General features: G+C 33.6%; 1 protein-coding gene across 4 annotated transcripts in view; it reads right to left on the bottom strand.

Annotated features, from left to right (window-relative positions):
- The window catches only part of STXBP5L (syntaxin binding protein 5L), a gene marked incomplete at both ends in the record, with an annotated part of 294,065 nt that overhangs the window by 167,122 nt on the left and 105,382 nt on the right, over positions 1 to 21,561 (bottom strand). For all 4 annotated transcript variants that reach the window (XM_080695519.1, XM_080695521.1, XM_080695520.1 and 1 more), the window contains one exon: positions 15,068 to 15,131. In XM_080695519.1, the coding sequence (XP_080551645.1) occupies positions 15,068 to 15,131 (64 nt within the window). The remainder of the gene's footprint in view (positions 1 to 15,067; positions 15,132 to 21,561) is intronic.

Genomic DNA, 21,561 nt, shown 5'->3' with positions numbered 1-21,561 from the left:
TCAAATATTGCTACTGTCACATCTCAATTACACATTTTTGTGTCTCCAATTCTCTTTATGCTTTTGTTTCACCTTGGTTTAGTTTGGCTTTTTTCTTCTAACCTACATTCCAGGTTACTAATTCTCTCTTCATCTATTTATAGTTATTTTATTCTATATTTCAACTTATCTGCCAAAATTCTTCATCTTTTAGAGTTTATATCATTTCAATTACAGTTAAAATAACTGTGTTTTATAACTGTTATTTGAATCCCCTGTCAGTTATTAATCCTAGTCTGCCTGGAATAAAATATCATTTGTCAAAGTATATCTTTTTAACTGTACTATTGGATTCTGCCTGCTAATAATTTAAAATTTTCTACTCATAGTAAATACATTTAATATTAGATTTATTCTATTAATGGATTCATAAGATATAATTTGTTGATTATAGGTGCAATGTTGTACAGCAGATTTCTAGAGCTTATTCATCTTATTTGACTGCATTTTAAGTTCATAGATTAGTGTCTCTCCATTTCTATCTTCCCGAATCCCTATCAACCTTCATAAACCTTATTCTATGAACTTTACAATTTTAGATATCTCATATGAGTTGAATTATACAGTATTTCTTTTCTGTGACTGTTTATTTCAGTTAACATAATGTTCTAAGGACTTAGCTACATTGTCACACATTGCAGAATCTTTAAAAAAAATTTTTTTATTGGTGCATTTTAGTTATACATCTTAATGGGGCTCCTTTTTTTTACAAAAAGACCAAAGAGTGTTTCATTGCATGCACACATCACACTTTCTTTATCTATTCGTTACTAGCCATTTAGTTGTTTCCACATCTTGGGAATTTTGAAGAGAGTTACAATGAACATAGGAGTACATACTTCTTTAGATTTTGATTTCAATTCTTTTGGATATATACCCACATGTTGAATCGTTGGACTATATATAGTTCTATTTTTAAGTTTTTTTGGTGTGTTTTTTAGGAACTTCCATAATATGCTCCAAAGTAGTTGAGTCATTCTGTATTCCTACTAAATATGTTTTAGTTTTCCCCTATCCAAAAGGTGTCAACCATTGTTTTCTTTTAAAAATAGTCATATGGCAGATGTGAAGTAATATCTCATTGCAGCTTTGATTTGAATTTCTCTAATAATTAGTGACATTTCACATTTTTCACATATCTATGGACCACTGATTTTTTTTGTGGAAAAATATCTATTTAAGCTCTATGTCTATTTTAAATCAGATTATTAGGTTCTTTATTATTGATTTATAAGAGTTCTTTATATATCTTGGAGATTAACCTTCTATTAGACATATGGCTTACAGATAACTTTTTCCCATTCTGTATGTTGCCTTTTCACTCTTTTATTTCCTTTACAGTTCAGGTTTTTGGTTTCATGTCCTACTTGTTTGCCTTTATGTTTCCTGTGCTTTGGTGTCATACTCATAAATTCATTGTCAATATCAATGTCATGAAGTTTTCATCTCTGTTTTCTTCTAGGCTTTTTTTTTTACAATTTAAGTTTTTATTTATTTACTTATTATCATTATTATTATTATTACTATTTTGCAGTACTGGAGATGGAAGCCAGGGGCATTCTACCTCTTAACTACACCCCAGATCTATTTTTTCTTCTTTACTTTGAAACAAGGTCTCACTAAGTAGCTGAAGCTGGCCACCAACTGTGATCCTTCTGTCTCAGTCTTCCAAATACTGGGATTATAAGTGTGGGCCACCATACCCAGTTTAAGCTTTTGTTTTTTAAGTTTTCATTTTGATTTTTCTAGTAAAATATAAAGATACAATTACATTATTTTATATGTTACTATTCAGTTTTCCAAATCCACCTGTTGACTGACTCTCTATTGTATGTCCTCGGCACTGTCAAAGTCAGTTTACTGTACTGTGGAATTTTTTTCTTTTTTGGCTGTGTTCCATTTCATTGGTCAATGTATGTTTTTAGGCCAAAAGTATATAGATTATTGTAAACTTGTGAAATATGTGAAATATAAAAGTATAGTTTTCATATGTTGAATCATTTTTGTATTCCAGAGATAAATCCCACCTGGTGATGGTATATGATCATTTTTATATGCTGTTGAATTGATTTTGCTAGTATTTGTTGAGAAATTTTGCATCCATATTTATTATAGGTGATCACCTGCAGTTTTCTTTTCTTGTGCAGCTTTTATGTCAGAGTAATGCTAGCCTCTGCAAGTAAGAATTATAGGATTCCTTCCTTTCATTGTTTTTAGAACAATTTGAGAGATTTTGGTGTAAGTCTTCTTTAAGTGCTTGGTAAAATTCACTAGTGAGGCCATCTGGTCCTGGGCTTTTGTTAGATTTTTGGTCACTAACTCAATCTCCACATTGGTTACAGATATATTCAGACATTCTACTTATGATCTGCCTTGTCAGGTTATATGTTACTAGAAATTTATTCATTTCTTCTAGATTATTCAGTTTGTTGGCAGAATTTCTTTTGCTGCTGTGTTGCCATAAGCAACTTTTTTTTTTTTGCTCCAACTTGAAGTACACTTGAGCATTTCTTCTAAAGAAAATCTAGTCATGACACAAAATCTAGTCATGACACAAACTTCCTCAGTTTTTGTCTGGGTAAGTCTTTATCTTTTTTTTTTTTTTGAAGGGCTGGTTTGTTGGGTATGGTACTCTTGGTTAGGGTGTTTTATCTCCTGAATACATTACTCTACTCTCTGGTTTTACCATGTTCATTCTAAAAAATACTAGATAATCTTATGGGGATTCATTTATATATAACTATATATTCACTTACATGTTGTTTTTCTCTTGTTTCTTTCAAAATTCTTTGTCTTTTATTTTTGACAATTTATTATAAGGTGTCCCAGTGTAGATTTCTTTAGGTTTATTGTATTTAATATCCTTTTGGCTTCTTAAAACTGGATTTACAGTCTCTTCCAATTTTGGAGTTTTTAGCAATTATTTATTTGAATAGTTTTCTGGATTTGTATTTCTTCTCCTTCTGAGATTTCTATAATTACTATATTGGCCCATTTGATGATATCCCATATCTCTCATAAGGTTCATTTGCTATTTTTCTTTCTTTTTTTTTTTTTTGCTTCTCTGAATAAATTACTTCCAATGACCTGTTTTCAGATCTTCTGATTCTTTATTTTATCTCGTGAATTTTTCAGTTATTTTCCTCAGCTTCATGATTTCTGTTTGGGACTTTCACATATTTTCTCTTTGTTGAAATTCTCATTTTGTTCATCCATTGTTTTATTGACTAAATTAGAACCTTTGTAAAAGTTTTTTTTTTTTTTTTTTTTTTGGTGGTACTGGGGTTCCTGGAAACCCTTCTACCTCTGAGCTACACTCCCAGACCTGTTTTATACTTTTTTTTTTTTTTTGCAACAGGGTCTCGTAAGCTAGTGTGGCTGGCTTCGAACCTTTGTGATCCTCTTATCTCCGCTTCCCAAGCGCAGGGATTACAAGCATGTGCCACCACGCCTGGCTTATAAAAGTTATTTTTAAACTGTCAGGTAAAGCAAGTAAATGTTTCATTAGAGTTGGTCTCAGGAGAAGTATATTTATTTGGAATATTTTTGTCATTTCTTAATTTTACTTGACTCTCTGTGTTGGCATCTATGTGTTAGATAAAGCAAACAAATCTCTTAGACTTCCCTAATGACCTCTTACCAATGAGCCTGGACAGAGACTCCGAGTCTCTACAAATTTATCCCATTCTATGAAGAAGCGAGCAAATGTGTTTTCTGCCTGCTCACTCTGTTGAGTCAGATAAGGTAGATATAGTATGTAAATTATCACCTTCGCTCTCCCCAAGCAACCAAACTGTATCAGACCCATCAAAGATTCAAGTCTTGTGAGACAGATACTAGTTCATTCAGAATCTCCAGAAAAGTTAGAGCATTAAACACAGAGACCAACTCCTTCCATTCCAAGAATCAAGCTAAGAGCTGGGATTTTTTTTTATATCTACTCTCTCTGTGCTAAACATGTGGGAGAACAAATGGTGTTTAAAGCTTAAGTTGCTGCTTCTGTTCCCCTTGGGCTCTTAGACTGCCTCAGACTCGTCAATACTTTGTCAAGACTAGCAAGACAGAAAGCAGTCTTCTGGAGAGCCCTTGTGGAAAAAATGAGGTGCTCATGAATAATCAAAGCCCCTCCCAGCCTGGGTGAAGCTGGGAATAAGGGATCTCTTTCTAATCATAAAGCACTGTATCAGGGGCAGGATATCTGGTGATTTAGATTCAGTAAACTGAATCTCCTTATTGACTTTGATGAATCTGGTTTCATGTTCTCCTAAGGTGCAGAAACCTTTCATTTAGTTTCTTATTTTTTTTTTTTTTACCAAGGAAATCCATATATGAATTGTGCTGAATCTCTGTGTTTGTGACTAGAAGGTCCAGGCTTCCTACTCTACCATCTTACTGATGCCATTCCTTACTATGGGATAGAGAGTAAATATTTTAAGCTTTCCAAACTATATAGACTACAATAAATTTTATAATAACAAGGGCACACCAAACTTGTTCCACTGGCTATAGTTTAGCAATGGTTATTCTTGACAGTTTATAGCACTGGAATGATCTAATATTTAAAAATTTAACAAAATTCCACTCTAAAGCCATTTGTGTCTGATGTTTTGGGATAGATATAATAATTTAATAACTCATTTCTTAAACTTTGTCTCTATTGATTTCAGTATTGATAATTTCTTTGAGAAATTGCCTATTGTTAACTAGGTTTTTAAGTATATATGCTTAGAGTTATATAATCATTTAAATGCTTAGTATTTTTTCTTATTTTAGCACACATCCCCCATGCTTATTATTTAGTGTAGCTTTATTTTCTCTCTATTTTAAGTCAGATGTTAGTTTGCATGCTTTAAGTTTTATTTAATGAAATAGCATGTTGATTTTAAGATAGTTTAAAATCAAAAGAACTCAAAATCTGCTTTTACCTTTATATGTCTCTTCTTTTTTTGGGGGGTGGGTTTTTTTGTTCTTTTTTGTTTTTGTTGTTGTTGTTGTTGTTGTTGTTGTTGTTGTTTTTGATACATGGGACTGACCTAGGAGCATTCTACCTCTGAGCTACAACCCACAGCCCTCTTTATTTTGAAACAGGTCTCACTAAATTGCTGAGGTTGGCCTCAAACTTGCAATCCTTTTGTCTCTTCTGCTTCTTTTTGCTTTATTTTTGTTCTTTTTCCTAGCTTTTTTGTATTTAATATTCAATTTTTATATTTTAATTTACAACTTTTACTGATATATTAAAGGCTTTACATCACTTATAATAGTCATTTATTTTTATAGATCCTAATATGTAGTATCTCACTATTGTTAAAGTTTAAATGTCCTTAAATTCTGATCTTATATTTTCCCTGATAGTTGTTCAATGAAGAGTTTTAAATTTTCCAAGTGGAAGCATTTTTTTATGGATTTTTAACTATTGTGCCACTCTATACAAAATGCACAATCAATACTACTTTTGGCTCTATCTACTGTGAGGATTTTCTTACCATGGCCATTCAGGGTCACCCCTAAGTGGAGATATAACTGAGTAGGAGTCTGTATTCAACTAGTGTCAGTGAGTCATCAAAACTCTCTGAATTCTTCCCTTCTCTGTCAGTTGATTTTAAGTATTCCTCTCCTATCCCAGGAGATGGTAATGTGTAAGTTAAAAGAAACAGATTGTTGCAACAGATGAAATTCTGGGCTTCCGACACATCTAATTTATTCATGTCTTTGGAGAGCACAATGGTGACCTCCTGAATCTGCCATTTCTCCCATATAATGTTAGAACTCAATGAATATGAGCACATATATTCCCCAATAAGCTGAGGACTGTTCAAATTACATAGTCACTTCATGTCTCATGGTTCTCTACAAAGACCCATGGTTTTCTTCATGCCAGAGGTTTATCTTAAAATGGAGAATAGATACTGTGCCTCTTCTATTGGGCTTTCCAGTTATACAGTCTTATCTATGATAGACATTAAACATCATCAGATCTACTAGATCATGGATTCCAAGTGGGAAGGGTACAATAACATAAAAAGCAACTGTGACTTAGTGAAGAGCTCTTTTTCTTTAGGCCCCACTTAAAACTGGAAGACATTTGGAAGGCCTAAAAAATACTATGCAGCAGTAATTACAAGGGCATTATATTCCATTATCCAAATCCAAAAAGGACTTCCAAGTAATATGACACTTTTGTATGTGTGTGTGTGTGTGTGTGTGTGTGTGTGTGTATGTGTGTGTGTGGTACTGGGGTTCCTGGAAACCCTTCTACCTCCAGGCTACACTCTCAGACCTATTTTATATTTTTATTTGGAAACAGGGTCTCTTAAGCCAGCGAGGCTGGCTTCCAACCTGCATGATCCTCCTGTCTCCACCTCCCAAGCGTGGGGATTACAAGCGTGCGCTACCACGCCCGGCTATTATGACACGTTTTAAGGTGAAGTATAATAGCTTATGCTTTAACTTCAGGAAGATATCCCTGAGCCCCAGATGATAAAACTCCCAAAAATCACAAATGAGGCAAATCCCTGATCTTTGGGTGATTTCTTTCTCACCCTCTCACACATGTCTTATGAATTATATAGATATTTGTCACTTCTCACCAGATCCAATTTGTATTATATAAAAATCGTAGTGAATTCTATGGTGTATCCTAATGTATACTTTCTAAAGATTGTTTGAATAATCAAGATTCCAGAAGATTATATTATTACAGAGAACTGGAAAAATCACATAGTCCCAGGGAAAGATTATAAAGTTATATTGGTGTCTCTTATAAATTGAACCTATTTTTGTTGGTGGATATTAAAAGATTTCACCAAATCAATACCTATATATTAAGTACCATAGATTGTGTTCATCTGTATCCATAAAAGTAACAGCAAGGCAGCTGTGATTAAAGTCATTTGGTTATTTTTGCATAGCTTAACTATTAACATCCTCAATTTATCTTATTTTTTGTAAAACTCAGAAAATGCAATTTGAGAAGGATGCATCAGTAACCACTACCAATGCATCATTCTAGTGTAATTGTAGCAAATCCTTCAGAGGTGCAGAATCATTTAATATTATACTCTTGGCAGAGGGAGATAGTCTTGGGAATTTCCATTTTCCCTTCCTACTATGACTCTAATTAAAATGCCAAGGAAACAATGTAAATATTAATCCAGCTACTAAGCTTATCAGTCCAAATTATATATTTGGAAAATATAAGTGGATGCATTTGCACACCCAATGGATCTATCATGATCCATTAGTTTTGATCTAATGGATATATTGTGATCCATTTAGTCTTGAGCCAAAACTCCATTTATAGCCAGGTGTGGTAGTGCATGTTTGTAATCTCAGTACTTGGGAGGCTAATACAGGAGGATTGCAGGTTTGCAGCCAGCCTCAGCTACTTAGTGAGGTTCTCCACAACTTAGTAAGACCCTGTTTCAAAATAAAGAATAAAAAATGGCTAGGGGTAGAGCTCAGAGATAAAACGCCAATCCTCAGTACTGCAAAACTCCACTTATCACTTTTTACTTAGTTCCATATATCTTGCCCATAACTGGAGGGCCACAAATTCTTTCTGGAGATCCCAGTATCAATGTCTGCTCTTGCCCAAAGCTAATTATCATTAAAAAATAAATGGTTACTCCTCAAATGACGATAATGCTATTATAATTACTATATATATTTATGGAAGCATTTTAAGATATGAACTTATACCTGGAAACTTGATGAGATTCTGTGATTTTCCATTTTTGTGGTGAATATCAAGAGCTAAACTGCTCCTGATTTTTTCTGATTATGCAAATCTAAAAACATCTCAGTAAGCTGCCCACCTAATTTTGTTCCTAGTAACATGATGATATATTAGCTATTGCCATAGTTTTCTACATTTCTTCTCCAGCCTTGCTGCTTGGTATGGTAATTTATATCCACACTGCCAGATGGTTAAATATTGCCATCTGGCCTCTACCAACCCATGATATTTAATCCTCATAGATATTATGGAGACTGGCTCTTTGCCATCACCTCCTGCTGTCAACAAAGACCTAAAAAAGGTAGCCACCACACGCTTCTCTAATATCCTTATACCTGCATTTCCAGAATATTCCTTTATTAGGTTACATAGAGACAGTGTCCCTAGAAGCCTGCTAGGAAACGCAGTCATAAGGTGAGTTACCAGGGCAAACACAATATATTCTTTTTAGCATTCTCATCTCCCTCAGTCTTTTGACCCCCTTCTTTACTAGTATACCAAACGATTTTGATATCTCTATTTACTATAAGGCTTTGTTGAGTACAGGCCTCAAGGAACCATGCCAGAAAATTACTAGGAACAGATCCAAGTACCCTTGCCAAAGCATTAAGGAACTCTCTTCTATGCATCCCCCAAATTTCAAACTCTAAAAACCACTCCCAAACACATTCCCTTGGTGAGTAGTAAGGTGATTAGATACTTTTTTCAGTTCCTTTGGTGAGGAACCTATTTATTTCATCTATAGTCTGTTTCTTCATAGAGTAAAAATTATGTTTCAATGTTAGGCTATGCTGAGAGCTAATTCTGATTGGAGGTGGTCTTGTGAATGTATAAACATCATCATGCAAGGCAACTAACTGACTCAAGTGAGAACATTAAATAGTCTCCCAGAAAAGAGAAACTATTTTCCTCCAAAAATGGTGAAAGTGGCACTTCTGCTGGCCAAGATAAAGAGAAAGAACAGAACCAGGGAAGACAATCATGTGAAATTAAGGCAGAGGTTGGAGTTATACTACAAAAAGCCAAAGACTATCTTATCTGGAAGAGACGAGGAAAGATTCTCTAGAACCTGCAGAGGTAGTGTGGTCCAACCAACACCTTAATCTCAGTGGTCTCCTGAACTATGAAAAAATAATTTTTTGTTGTTTTAAGTTCCCCAGTTTGTGGCAGTTTGCTATGGTAGGCCTAAGAAACTAATAAATAGTTGTGGGTCATACTCTTTGTCAGGACTTAGACTTTAACAAATAGGACCTATCAAAGCTATGCATTTGGTCTCATTGTAAAAAGATCTTGGGCCTGTTTGTAACATAGTCTGCCCTATACCTGCAGTAGATAAGAGCTCCTTTAAAAATATATTACAGGGAATCTGGGATTAGGTAAATCAGTAATAACTTTCAATATCATGTAGGCAGAACAAAGAACTACCCAAAGTATAATACCCTAATCCTCAAAACCTTAAAATACATTCCCAATGGGCTGGGTGTATAGCTCCAAAGCATAGTGTATACTTGGCATTAGCAAAGCCGTAGGTTTGATCCCCAGCAAAACACACACACACACACACACACACACACACACACACACACACACACTTCCTTAAATGACAAAAAGACTTTTCATATATAATTAAAAATTGAATGTTGAAATGGAGGGATTATCGTGGATAATTCAAGTGAGTCCAGTCATTACAAGTAAAGAACTGTCCCAGAAAAGTCAGAAAGAGCTACAATGATGGATGAGTCAGGAGATGCTCTATTATTGGTTTTCAAGACAGAAAAAGGAGACTACAAGCCAAGAAATGTGTATAGCTTCAGAATACCCAAGAAATCAGATTTTCTGGAGTTATGGAAAGAAATGTAGCCCTGCTAATATCTTTTTTTTTTTTTTTGCAGGTCTGGGGATGGAACCCAGGGGCATTCGACCTCCGAGCTGCACCCCCTACCCTATTTTTTATTCTTTATTTTGAAACCGGGTCTCACTGAGTTGTAGAGGGCCTAACTAAGTAGCTGAAGCTGTCTGCGAACTGTGATCCTTGGGTCTCAGCCTCCCAAATGCTGGGATTACAAGCAAGCGCCAACACGCCCGGCTGCTAATATCTTAATTTTGGTCCAGTGAGACCTGTGTTGGACTTTTGGCCCACAGAACTGTAATATAATAAAATTTTATTGTTTTAAGCCATTAAAATTTATGACAATCTATGTCAGCAATAGAAAACTATTACAAGTATCATTGGGAGGCTGTTTTATACCATCACTATTATAATTGCATCATATCAGTTAAGCAGCATGAATACTTTATCTCCTGTTGTCTTATCTTTCTAGCAGCCCTTCATCCCAGTTAATTACAATGTTCACATCACAATGTTCAAGTAATTGTGATTTGACTATGTGGCAGGGCTTAATTACACTCCATTTGGCACTTAAGAGCAGATTCTTTGATTTTTAGAAAGAAAAAAATTTACTTCAAAATCTCATCCCAAACATCTATGATCTGGAACAAGAAATCAACTTTTATATAAAGGGCTAGAGAGTAAATATTTTAGGCTTTGCAGGCCATGCAGTCTCTGCCAAAGATGTTCAGCTTTGCTCTCATAGCAAGGAAAGAGCCACAAATAACCTATTAATGAACAACAAATCTGTATTCCAATAAAATATTTTACAAATATGGGCAGCAGGCCAGATTTGACTTATGGGTTAAAATGTCTAATTCTTGATCTAGAATATCTTAACCTGGATTCTAGAGAACAAAGTCTGAGGCAAGACTTAAGTACTGATATTTCACAGAAAATAAGTACTGATGTTTCATGGAAAAGTACAATTTTAGGGTTGCAATACTAAAGGGAAAGTGAAATAAAGCAAAGAGGTAAAGGAAAGATCATTCCTTATCACCCTATTCCACAAAGAAAAACAGAAGAGATACAGATAGTCACTTAGCAGATGTTAGCTGGGTATGGACTTGAAGGATTTCTCTTAACAGGCTACATGGTATAAACATGACACAGAATGGTACAGCCAAAGGTAGAAAGGAAGAGTTTATTTGTCTCTTGTCTAATAGTTGCCAAAGTATTATCAGTGGAGAGTTAACACTCTCTTTATTTCAGAGTCATGTCATTTGATCCCTTTGGCAACTGTTAGAGAAGCCTGATTATAGACCTTACATGTGGCACATCTAAATCCAAAATTTGTAAGGGGAGCTAGAAAGTCTGAGTATAGACAGTCAACTTCAGGAAGCAGTACTCTACAAAGTTAATTAACTCTGCCAAACCTGAGATGAATCAAGCAGCCAAGGATTTGGGAGAGCAAAGCTGAGAGAATCTGAAAAGATGTACTTAATACTGTATCCAATATAAATATTTCTCAGTTCAAAAAAGTATCCTTTTCTATTTGATAGATTAACACTTAGCTTCTTTATAAGCAATATGTAGGAGGAAAGATGGCCGAGCTTCTTATAGGAGGTTATCTTGGTTTTGCAGGAATAGTAGCTGCTATGCTTTGTTCCTTTTGCTTTAATAGCAAACTTCCAAGGGAAGCTTTCGCCTTCCAGGTTAAATTATTCCAGAAATGCAAAAATGTTTAAAACTAGAGAATCTATTAATATATTCAAACTAATATGTTAAGAAATAATTATCTTAATACATGTAGAAAATTCAATACCATTCATAATTTAAAATCTTGAAATATTGGAAAATAGGTGGAAAATTTAACTTCATAAAAACAATCAAAGATCTGTAGCAAACATCTTAATGCCAAAATCTTGGATGCATTTCCTTTGAAAGTTACCAAAAAATTCATGCATATTCAAATTTTGCTAAGGTTCTAGGCAACAGAATGATAATTATATATAGCCATAAATATTAGAAGGAAAGAAACAAATTTTATCTTTAATTGTTATGCTTTTGTACATAGACTATGCCAGAGAATCTAAGGACAACTATTAAAAACATTCAATGATGTAGCTGAATACAAAAAATCAATAACATTTTATATACTAACAAAACCCAACTAGGACCACGCTGGTTTTTAAAAAATTAAATCATTGGGGCAATAAATCTATAAGGTACATATAATTAGAATTAATATAGCAAATATATGCAAGACTTTTGTGAACAAAATTATAAACATACAGAAAATCATTGTAAATACATCATGTATGTTCATATACACAATAATCATATCTTAAACATGCAAATTTCCTTTGAATTATATGTTCAAATTTCAAACAAAACTTCTATTGGGAATTACATGTACCTTGATAAACTGATCCTAAAATCCATATAGTTAAATAAGCTCATAAACATCCAAGATAATTTAAAAGAAGTGGACTAGTTTACCAGGTATCATAAAGCATTTCATAAGTTATTATAACCAATAAAGTAAGTCATTATTATAAGAATAAATCATTCAACAAAAGAGAAAGCTCAGATGACCTACCCAAATGTGAAAACTTGATTTATGAATAGTCTTACAAATCAGTGAAAAATTTATCTGACAAATGGATTAATTACATGTACAAAATAAAATTATACCCTTATAACAAGCCAATATAAAACAAATTATATATAAATGAAAATCAAATTTTAAAATGTAAATGCATAAAACTAATAGAAAAAGTAGGGTTGTAGTTTCCCTTAAGAATGGAAGGACTTACTGAATACTAAACACAAAGCAGAAATCAAAAGAAGAAAGATAGCCGGGCCTGGTGGCGTGCACTTGTAATCCCAGCATTTGGGAGGCTGAGACCAGAGGACTGCGGTTGGCAGACAGCCTCAGCTACTTAGCAAGGCCCTTCACAAATCAATGAGACCCTGTTTCAAAAGATAAAAAGACTAAAAAATAGGACTGGGGGTTTAGCTCAGAGGTGCAATGCCTTTGGGCTATCCCCAGTACTTGGAAAAAAAAAGACAGATAAAATTAAATACATTAAAATAAAAAAACTTCTATGTGACAAATGGAAAAACTGGTATACAAAAAGTAAAGTGATTTATTTAAGACTATACAGTAATAAGTAGTAAAAACAATTTAAAAACACAGTTTTTGATGTCAATATTCACTTTTTATTACTTTTCATTTGTAATTGCAATGTTAAGTTTCCCAAATGGATGTATATGTATATGTATATGTATATGTATATGTATATGTATATGTATATGTATATGTATACCTATATCTAGATGCCCATTTACCAATGCCTTTTTCCTTGCATGGTATTAATAATATTTTTCAGTTTCAATATTTTGCCAGTCTGATGGGGGAAGATGGTATATTGTTTCGCTAATTACCAATGAGAATGTTTCTTTCTCACTCTCAAACCCTGTTCTCTAGAGGTAAGAACCACATCTTTAACTTTTACAATTACTTTTTCTAGTATACTTATGTTCACATTTCTAAATATATTTATATTGCTATTTTATGATTAATTATATTGCCCATTTATTTCTTACTACAAGAGATAATTTAATACAAGTTCTTTGTGTATTCTACATGTTCATTATTTGCTTGTTATATGTAGAAAATATTGTTTCCTAGTTTGTTGCCTATCTCTAATTATGATCATCTTGTTATGATATATCCCTGAAAGTTTTTAATTATTTCCTACCTGAGGGTTTCCTACTCTACAGTAACAATCTATATCTTATGAATTTCTTCAAATAATTTCTAAGCTGTGATTTTAATGTTTATGTATTTATTTTTGCTCTGGAATTTATTTCCATGACTGGTATAAGGCAGAGGGTCTACTTTTTTTTTTCAAAATGGACAGCCAATTATTTACTATTTAATTATTTAAAATTAATCATGTGCTAAAATATCTTTTCTAAAATATATACAACTTTCATCCAGGCGTGGTGGTGCACGCTTGTAATCTCCGCGCTTGGGAGGCTGAGACAGGAGGATCGCACAGGTTCAAAGTCAGCCTCAGCTACTTAGTGAGGCTCTAAGCAACTTAATGAGACCCTGTTTCCAAATAAAAATATAAAATAGGTCTAGGAGTATAGCCCGGAGGTAGAAAGCCCCTGGGTTCCATCCCCAGTTTCACCCCCCCCCAAAAAAAAAAATATATATATATATACAACTTTCCCAAATGACTGAACTATTTCAGGGATATCTATTTAGATCCATGAGTCTTCCTGCATACCTTCTAGTGGTATAACAGTATTTAGCTTTTCCAATAATAACTTGGTCATTCTTAAATATTTTTTCTCTAGTGAGTTTTTAAAGAAATTTGTGAATTATTTAATAAATAAACTCTGTCCTGGGCAAGGTGCTGCACACCTGTAATCCTAGTACTTGGGAGGCTGAGAGAGGAGGATCACAGTTTCAAGGACAGTCTTAGCAAGTAGTGAGACTGTCATCAACCTAGTAAAACCCTGTTTCAAAAAACAAACACACAACTAGGAGATGGAATAGGAGCTTGCTCCGTCCATTCCACACATCGACCTGGAATTGCAGTACCTCCAGGAATGGTGCATCAAAAAAATTAATTATTTAATTAAATAATATAGGGCTGGGAGTATAGCTCAGAGGCAAAATTCCCCTAGGTTCAATCCTCTGTACCACCTAAATAAACTCTGTGATAGCTCCTGATCAGAATTATATTGCATTTATGCATCAATTTAAAAGAATCCAATGTTTTTCCACCAGGTGGACTTACTTTTCAGGTTTGATTTTTATTAGGCTCACTTAGTTACTAACCTTTAAAGATAGCAAGACCAAACCTACAGTAAACAATTTATCAATGCTTTGTACAGTACTTAATAAAACTTATGCACTGGAAGAGATGTATTATTTGTAATGATAAGGATACTTTAGATCATTTCATATTATCAACTTTACTTTCTTATTAACAATAACAAATTTAAAATAATCAAGCTAAATAGGATTATACTCTGATAACATTTTCTATATTAGTACATGATCATAAAATCAAGATTGGCTAATTTATATTAATATTGATCATTTACCACTACCCAAACTGAATAATGTAAACAAATGATTAATGACAGTGATAATCATATGAAGGTCAATAATTAAATTTTTGAAATTAAAAGTTGTTCTACATGTTACTTTCCTCAAAATTCCAGAATTAAATATCAAATCTAGTTCTAGATGAAACTAAAGACAATTAGGGGCCATTATTAGCCTATTTCATTCATTTGCTAATCCATACATTCAACAAATTTTAATTTTCAGATAACACTGAATTCTATGAACTATAACTAAGACGTTAATTTTTAAATAATAGTAACATTTGGTCAAGAATGAGGAAAATAAAAAATACTGATATTACAATACTCACTTTCCCTTCATCTCTTGGACTATCACTTAAATGTACAACTGGACCTGGATGAGTCTTGGTGGACCTGTTAATTCAAAACAATAATTAAAACATTAAGATAACTTACCATTAAATGTTGAATCAAAGAAATTACAGTTTTATAGGAATAAACTCCCAATATTCTGGAGTTAAATCAGATTCACTTGAATTTTTTATTTTATGTTTCTTATTTTTAATTATATTATAGTAGCTGTATTTTTTTTGTGTGTGGTACTGGGAATGGAAGCCAGGAGCATTTTACCTCTGAGCTACACCCCCAGCCCTATTTTTTATCCTTTTTTATTTTGAAACAAGATTTCACTAAGTTGCAGAGGGCTTCACTAAGTAGCTGAGGCGGCCAGGAACCAGGATCCTCCTGTCTCAGCCTCCTAAGTACTGGGGTAACAAGCATGCACTACCACGCCCAGCATAGTAGCTGTATTTTTTAAGATAGATTTAAAAACAAAAGTCCACATGCAAATGGGACTTTTCATTATCTGTACAAGATACTAGTGAGCCTCTGAAAAAATTGGTTTAATTTTTATCTACACAAAAGAATACTACAGTTAAAAGGCTGATGAAGCAAAACTATTTCAGCTAAACTGCAAAATACATACCTGAGTTAATATTTCCTTTGATAATAAAAACTCCTCTGATTTTGCCCTAAAGAAAAGTGTAGTGGCATCTTTGATTTAAAAAGAATCTCATTCTAGTGCTAGAAATTTTACAAAAAATTTAAACAGTTATGCCTAATTTCTATGATTATGTACTGTGATCAAAAATAGGTAATTAAGAGTTTAATATAGGCCGGGCGTGGTGGCGCACGCTTGTAATCCCCGCGCTTGGGAGGCAGAGACAGGAGGATCGCGCAGGTTCGAAGCCAGCCGCGCGCTGGCTTAGGAGACCCTGTTTCCAAATAAAAATGTAAAAATAGGTCTGGGAGTGTAGCCCGGAGGTAGAAGGGCTTCCAGGAACCCCAGTACCACCAAAAAAAAAAAAAAAAAAAAGAGTTTAACATATTGTTTAAAGAGACCTTTGTCAATATGATTTAAGTCTGTGCTACTCTGATATTTGGCATGTTTCTTTTTTATTATACCTAGTTTAACTTATGCCATTGCTGAATATGGTTATAGTTAAATAAGATATGATTTTATATTGTCAGAGATTATCACTCTATTTTCCATAGCCTTTCTCAATGATCCAACATTGCCAGATTAATATTATTATAATTAAAATGATATATTTTATTTTATTAAGCATATATGAAAGATTTTTAACACTTAAGATTTATATCTTGGTAACTATTTGGAATCAGAGAAAAGTGCCTAAATAATTTTAGGATTCCCCAATATTGACTGAACATGATCCAGAAAAATACAGATTTATTAGATATTGGTAAATTTTGTTAGTGGATTCTTCCTAAATTGTCTGATCTAAAAATGGCAATAATAGTTCTGACCTTACTAAATAACTTTTAGGATTAGAAATCCTATGCATATGGGCTCAGGGTGTGGCTCAGTGGAAGAGTGCTTTTCTAGTATGCATGAGAATCTAGGTTTGATCTTCATACATACAAAAATTATATACATATAGTAGTAAATATAATGGCCTTATGTAATAAGCATGTATTATGTTTGTCAATAAATAGCATGTATTATGTTTTTTCCAATTATTGGAAATTAAAGTTATCTGTATTCTAGAATATATGTTGGAAAAAACTGAACAAGGCATCATTAGAAACCTTGAGTTTTTTGTAGTTCTTTCCACATTTATATGTAACATACCATTTATACATAAATGAAGTGTTCTATAAAGGCATAAATGTTTCTGATAAATAAAAATATCCTTAAGTGATAATATAGTAACTAATAATAACCATAAAATTAAAAAAATTGTTTTGTGGGTTTGCCTGGACCAATATTTACCAAAGTATGCTACATAATAACTAGTGGAGATATAAGATGTTTCACATAAGGAATGTTCCATATTTTTAAAGTTTGGGAAATGGAATTAAACAAAGTTAAATATTTTTTCCCCTATGAAACCTCTCAGAGCCCATAATATGCAAATAAACACTGTAAGTCTTCAGTATTTTCCTAAAGTATTGTATCAAATCCTTTTTCATTTGTTGTATTAGGGCAATCACCGAAATTATACACACACACACACACACACACACACACACACACACACACACATACACATATATATACATATACACACATACACACACAAACACACACACATACACACACACATATATATGTGTTACTGGGGTTCTTCTACCTCCGGGCTACACTCGCAGACCTATTTTTACATTTTTATTTGGAAACAGGGTCTCCTAAACCAGCGCAGGTGGCTGGCTTCGAACCTGCCCGATCCTCCTGTCTCCGCCTCCCAAGCGCGGGGATTACAAGCGTGCGCCACCACGCCCGGCCCCACCGAAATATATTTTAAGAAATATGTTAGCCGGGCGTGGTGGCGCACGCTTGTAATCCCCGCGCTTGGGAGGCGGAGACAGGAGGATCGCGCAGGTTCGAAGCCAGCCAAGCTGGCGTAAGAGACCCTGTTTCAAAATATAAAATAGGTCTGAGAGTGTAGCCCGGAGGTAGAAGGGCTTCCAGAAACCCCAGTACCACCAAAAAAAAAAAAAAAAAAAAAAGGAAATATGTTAGAAAGCCGGGCGTGGTGGTGCACGCTTGTAATCCCAGCATTCGGGAGGCTGAGACCGGAGGATCACGGTTCTTGGACAGCCTCAGCTACTTAGTGAGGCCCTCTGCAACTCAGTGAGACCCGGTTTCAAAATAAAATAATAAAAAATAGGGCAGGGGGTATAGCTCGGAAGTCAAATGCCCCTGGGTTTCATCCCCAGACCCGAAAAAAAAAAAAAAAAAGAAAAAAGAAAAGAAAAGAAATATGTTAGAGCAAGTACAAGACTATTCCATTTAGATCCTCAGGCTCTATGATATATACACTCTAATTCAAAAAATAATCTATCATCCAACTTTTATTTGTAATAAAACTTTTGGAAGATAAGACTATTATTTTTTAAACTAAGAGGACATCAAAAGTTAAGATGAAAAAGGTTTCCCATTATTGTACCGCCTAGAAATGACAACTATTAACATTTAGTATATTCTGTATGACTTTTTCTTCTAACACTAAACTCCTAAAACCCACAAAGAAGTGGCAAAATTTATGATTATAAGAAAATGAACTGAAAAATAAAAAAGTATTTGTGGGCCGGGCGTGGTGGCACAGGCTTGTAATCTCGCACTTGGTTCGAAGCCAGCCGCGCTGGCTTAAGAGACCCTGTTTCCAAAAATAAAATAGGTCTGGGAGTGTAGCCCATAGGTAGAAGGGCTTCCAGGAACCCCAGTACCACCAAAAAAAAAAAAAAAAAAAAAGGTATTTGTGGGCTCTGGGTTCTAAAAATTCTATAAGAATTATTTTAGATAGAATTAATAGTCAATTTAAATTCACGCAATAGGATTTGCATAATGCCTAATAATTTTTCTAGGTATCCCTATTTATCTTCCACTCACCACAATGCTTTTTGAAAATGTCCACTGTAGATTTCTCACTATTTTCTCATACCTTAAGTAATTATATTCCTTAGTGTTCCATCCTAGGTTGCCACCTAGTACCATATATATGTATTTATAATTTAAAAGCACACAGAAACTAGCAGGTATTGCATATGTCCCAAACCAGATAGCACACTACCCACCTATGGAAGAAAAATTGCTACTCAGATCTAGTTGATTTCTGTCAAACAAGAATGCTAACGTAGGATGATCTCATCGTGAATTCCTTAATGAAGAGCTGGAAATCCAATTTTTTTATTTCTATTGTGCTAATTTTAAGTATTGCAAACTAATAATTCACACCATCCTTATATATCATGATGGACAAACAAAACATATCTCGGGTCATAATTGGTTCACTGATTACTAGTTTGCTACCTCTTCTCTATATAACCTTCATGTACATTTGATCTATTCTCATGTTTTCAACAACCATTTAAGTGCTGATCTCTTTCATTAGTTTCAGATCTATATATTCCATGCCCTATAATTCTCCTTTATCAATTATATTTAAATGTCACAAACGCATACAACTCAACCTACCTAATAGTGAACTCATTGTTTTACTCTAAATCTGTTCAATCTTCTGCTCCTCTGATGCATCCAGTTGCTCAAGATACATAGAAGTCATTATTGATTTTTACCTATTACTTTTGCCTCCTTTATCTTCTAAATAGTTTTAATATATCATCTTATTTCCATCTCTACAAATAACATAAAAAACAAAACAAGTTTTTTTCCTTTCCTATTTTCTCTCTAGCTTCCACATATGAGAGAAAAGATACAGCCCTTAACTTTCTGGCTGATTTCACTTATAATAATGTCCCCTCGTTACATCAATTTTCTTGCAAATGACATAATTTTATTCTTCTTTATGGTTAAGTAAAACCACTGTGTGAGGCATAGCAACCCCCCCCCCCACGGGTCAGGGGATGAAACCCAAGGCATCTGACCTCCGAGTAACACCCCCTGCCCTACTTTTTATTCTTTTTATTTTGAAACAGGGTCTCACTTAGTTGCAAAGGGCCTCACTAAGTAGTTAAGGTTGTCTGTGAACCACAATCCTTGGGTCTCAGCCTCTCAAATGCTTAGATTACAAGTGCCACCATGCCTGGCTATAGCGCATTTTTTTTCTAATCGATTCATCCACTGACAAACACCAAGGCTGGTTCCATAATTTGGCTATTATGAGTTATGCTGCCATAAACATGGATATGCATATGTCACTATAGTATTCTAACTTTAATTATTTTGAGAAGATACTGAAGAGTGGTATATCTGGACCATATTGTGGTTCCATGCCTGGACTTTTAAGGAACCTACATATTGCTCTCCATAGTGGTTGTATTAAGTTACAATTCCACCAATAGTGTATAAGAGTTTCTTTTTTCCCCTACATCCTCGCTAGCATTTGTTATTATTCATATTCTTTTTTATTTTTATTATTATATATTTTAAAATTTTTTATTGGTGCATTGTACTCATACTTCTTAATGGGGTACAAAATGGTAGAGGCATACATGCACACATCACTTATTTAGCCCTTCCCCAATTCCCACCCCATTCCCTCCCCATCCCTCCTTTTCATGTTTGCCATACTAATTACTTGTATTCTTGATGATTGCTATTTGCAGTGAGATTTGTGTAGTTTTGATTTACACTTCCCTGTTGCTAATAATAAATTTTTCCTTATATTTGTTGGCCAAATGTATTTCTTCTTTTGAGAAGTGTCCATCCAATTCAATTGCTTATTTATTAATGGGTTTTTTGGTTTTAAGTTTTTTAGTTCTATATTATATATTCTAGATATTAGTTCTCTACCAGAGTAGCTGGCAAAGATTTCCCCCATTCTGTTGATGCTCTCTTCATGCTTCTGATTGTTTCCTCTGATGGAAAGCAGTTTTTTAATTTGATGGTGTCCCATTTATTGATTCCCAGTTTCATTTCCTGAGTATTAGTGGTCCTAAGACAATATTATAAAAATAGAATTAAATTTAGTCTTATTCATTGCTGTTATATGTTAAGACTAAGGGAATAAAGGTCCTTCCCAAGTAGTTTAAAAGTAATAAGTAACATTTTTGACATGTTACTGTATTTAGGAAGCTTTTAAAATACACATATAGAACATCAGAACATAAGAACAAATGAGAGTTAAGTTTTTCATGCCAATTACCTTGAAAGTATAAATGAAAATTGTAAGTTAATATTGTTTCTATTTATTATAAGTATGCTTAAATAATGTTATCAGGCATTTGGCAGCCACTGTGGAAAGCATCAAAACAAACCAAATATGATGAAAAAGAATAATAAACAAAAAAACCTGCCCTTCATGTAATATGGACGGAGATAATTTTTATTAATTAATTTTTATTAATTTGTTAATTTTATTAATAAAAACCCCTTAGGACATAATAAAAGGAATATTATAATAGGAGTTTAATAAACCTTCTCTCTAAAGCAATGCACATGCACATTGAAACACTGGGATTTGGAATTAGGGAAAGGATTTATTATAAAGACCAGAGTCAAGCTTCATGAAAATAAAATATTTCTAATTAGAATTTGGAGAATATATTTGAGAGACATAATGAGCTATTCTCAAGTCAAACATAACTTATTACGGACCTAGTATGCACATAACACATATTTAATAAATAAAATTTGTTTTTCTGATTAATACATTGACCAGTAGAATTGTTTATGAATATACTACAAATAGATGGCTTAGAATGCCAGAAAGTTTTACATTTGTAAAGTTTCACATTTTATATGTAAATATCACCAACCAAATACCAAAATATTTGCATATATGACAAAATGAAAACGATTGATAAAATGCTTATCCTGTGATCCACGAATATTTTAGTAAGGCAAGAGAAAAGTAAGATA

Source organism: Muscardinus avellanarius (genome assembly GCF_963383645.1).
Source record: "Muscardinus avellanarius genome assembly, chromosome: 5".
Classification (NCBI taxonomy): domain Eukaryota; kingdom Metazoa; phylum Chordata; class Mammalia; order Rodentia; family Gliridae; genus Muscardinus; species Muscardinus avellanarius.
The sequence above is the reverse complement of the archived record's forward strand: the minus strand, read 5'-3'. Positions and strand labels throughout refer to the sequence as shown.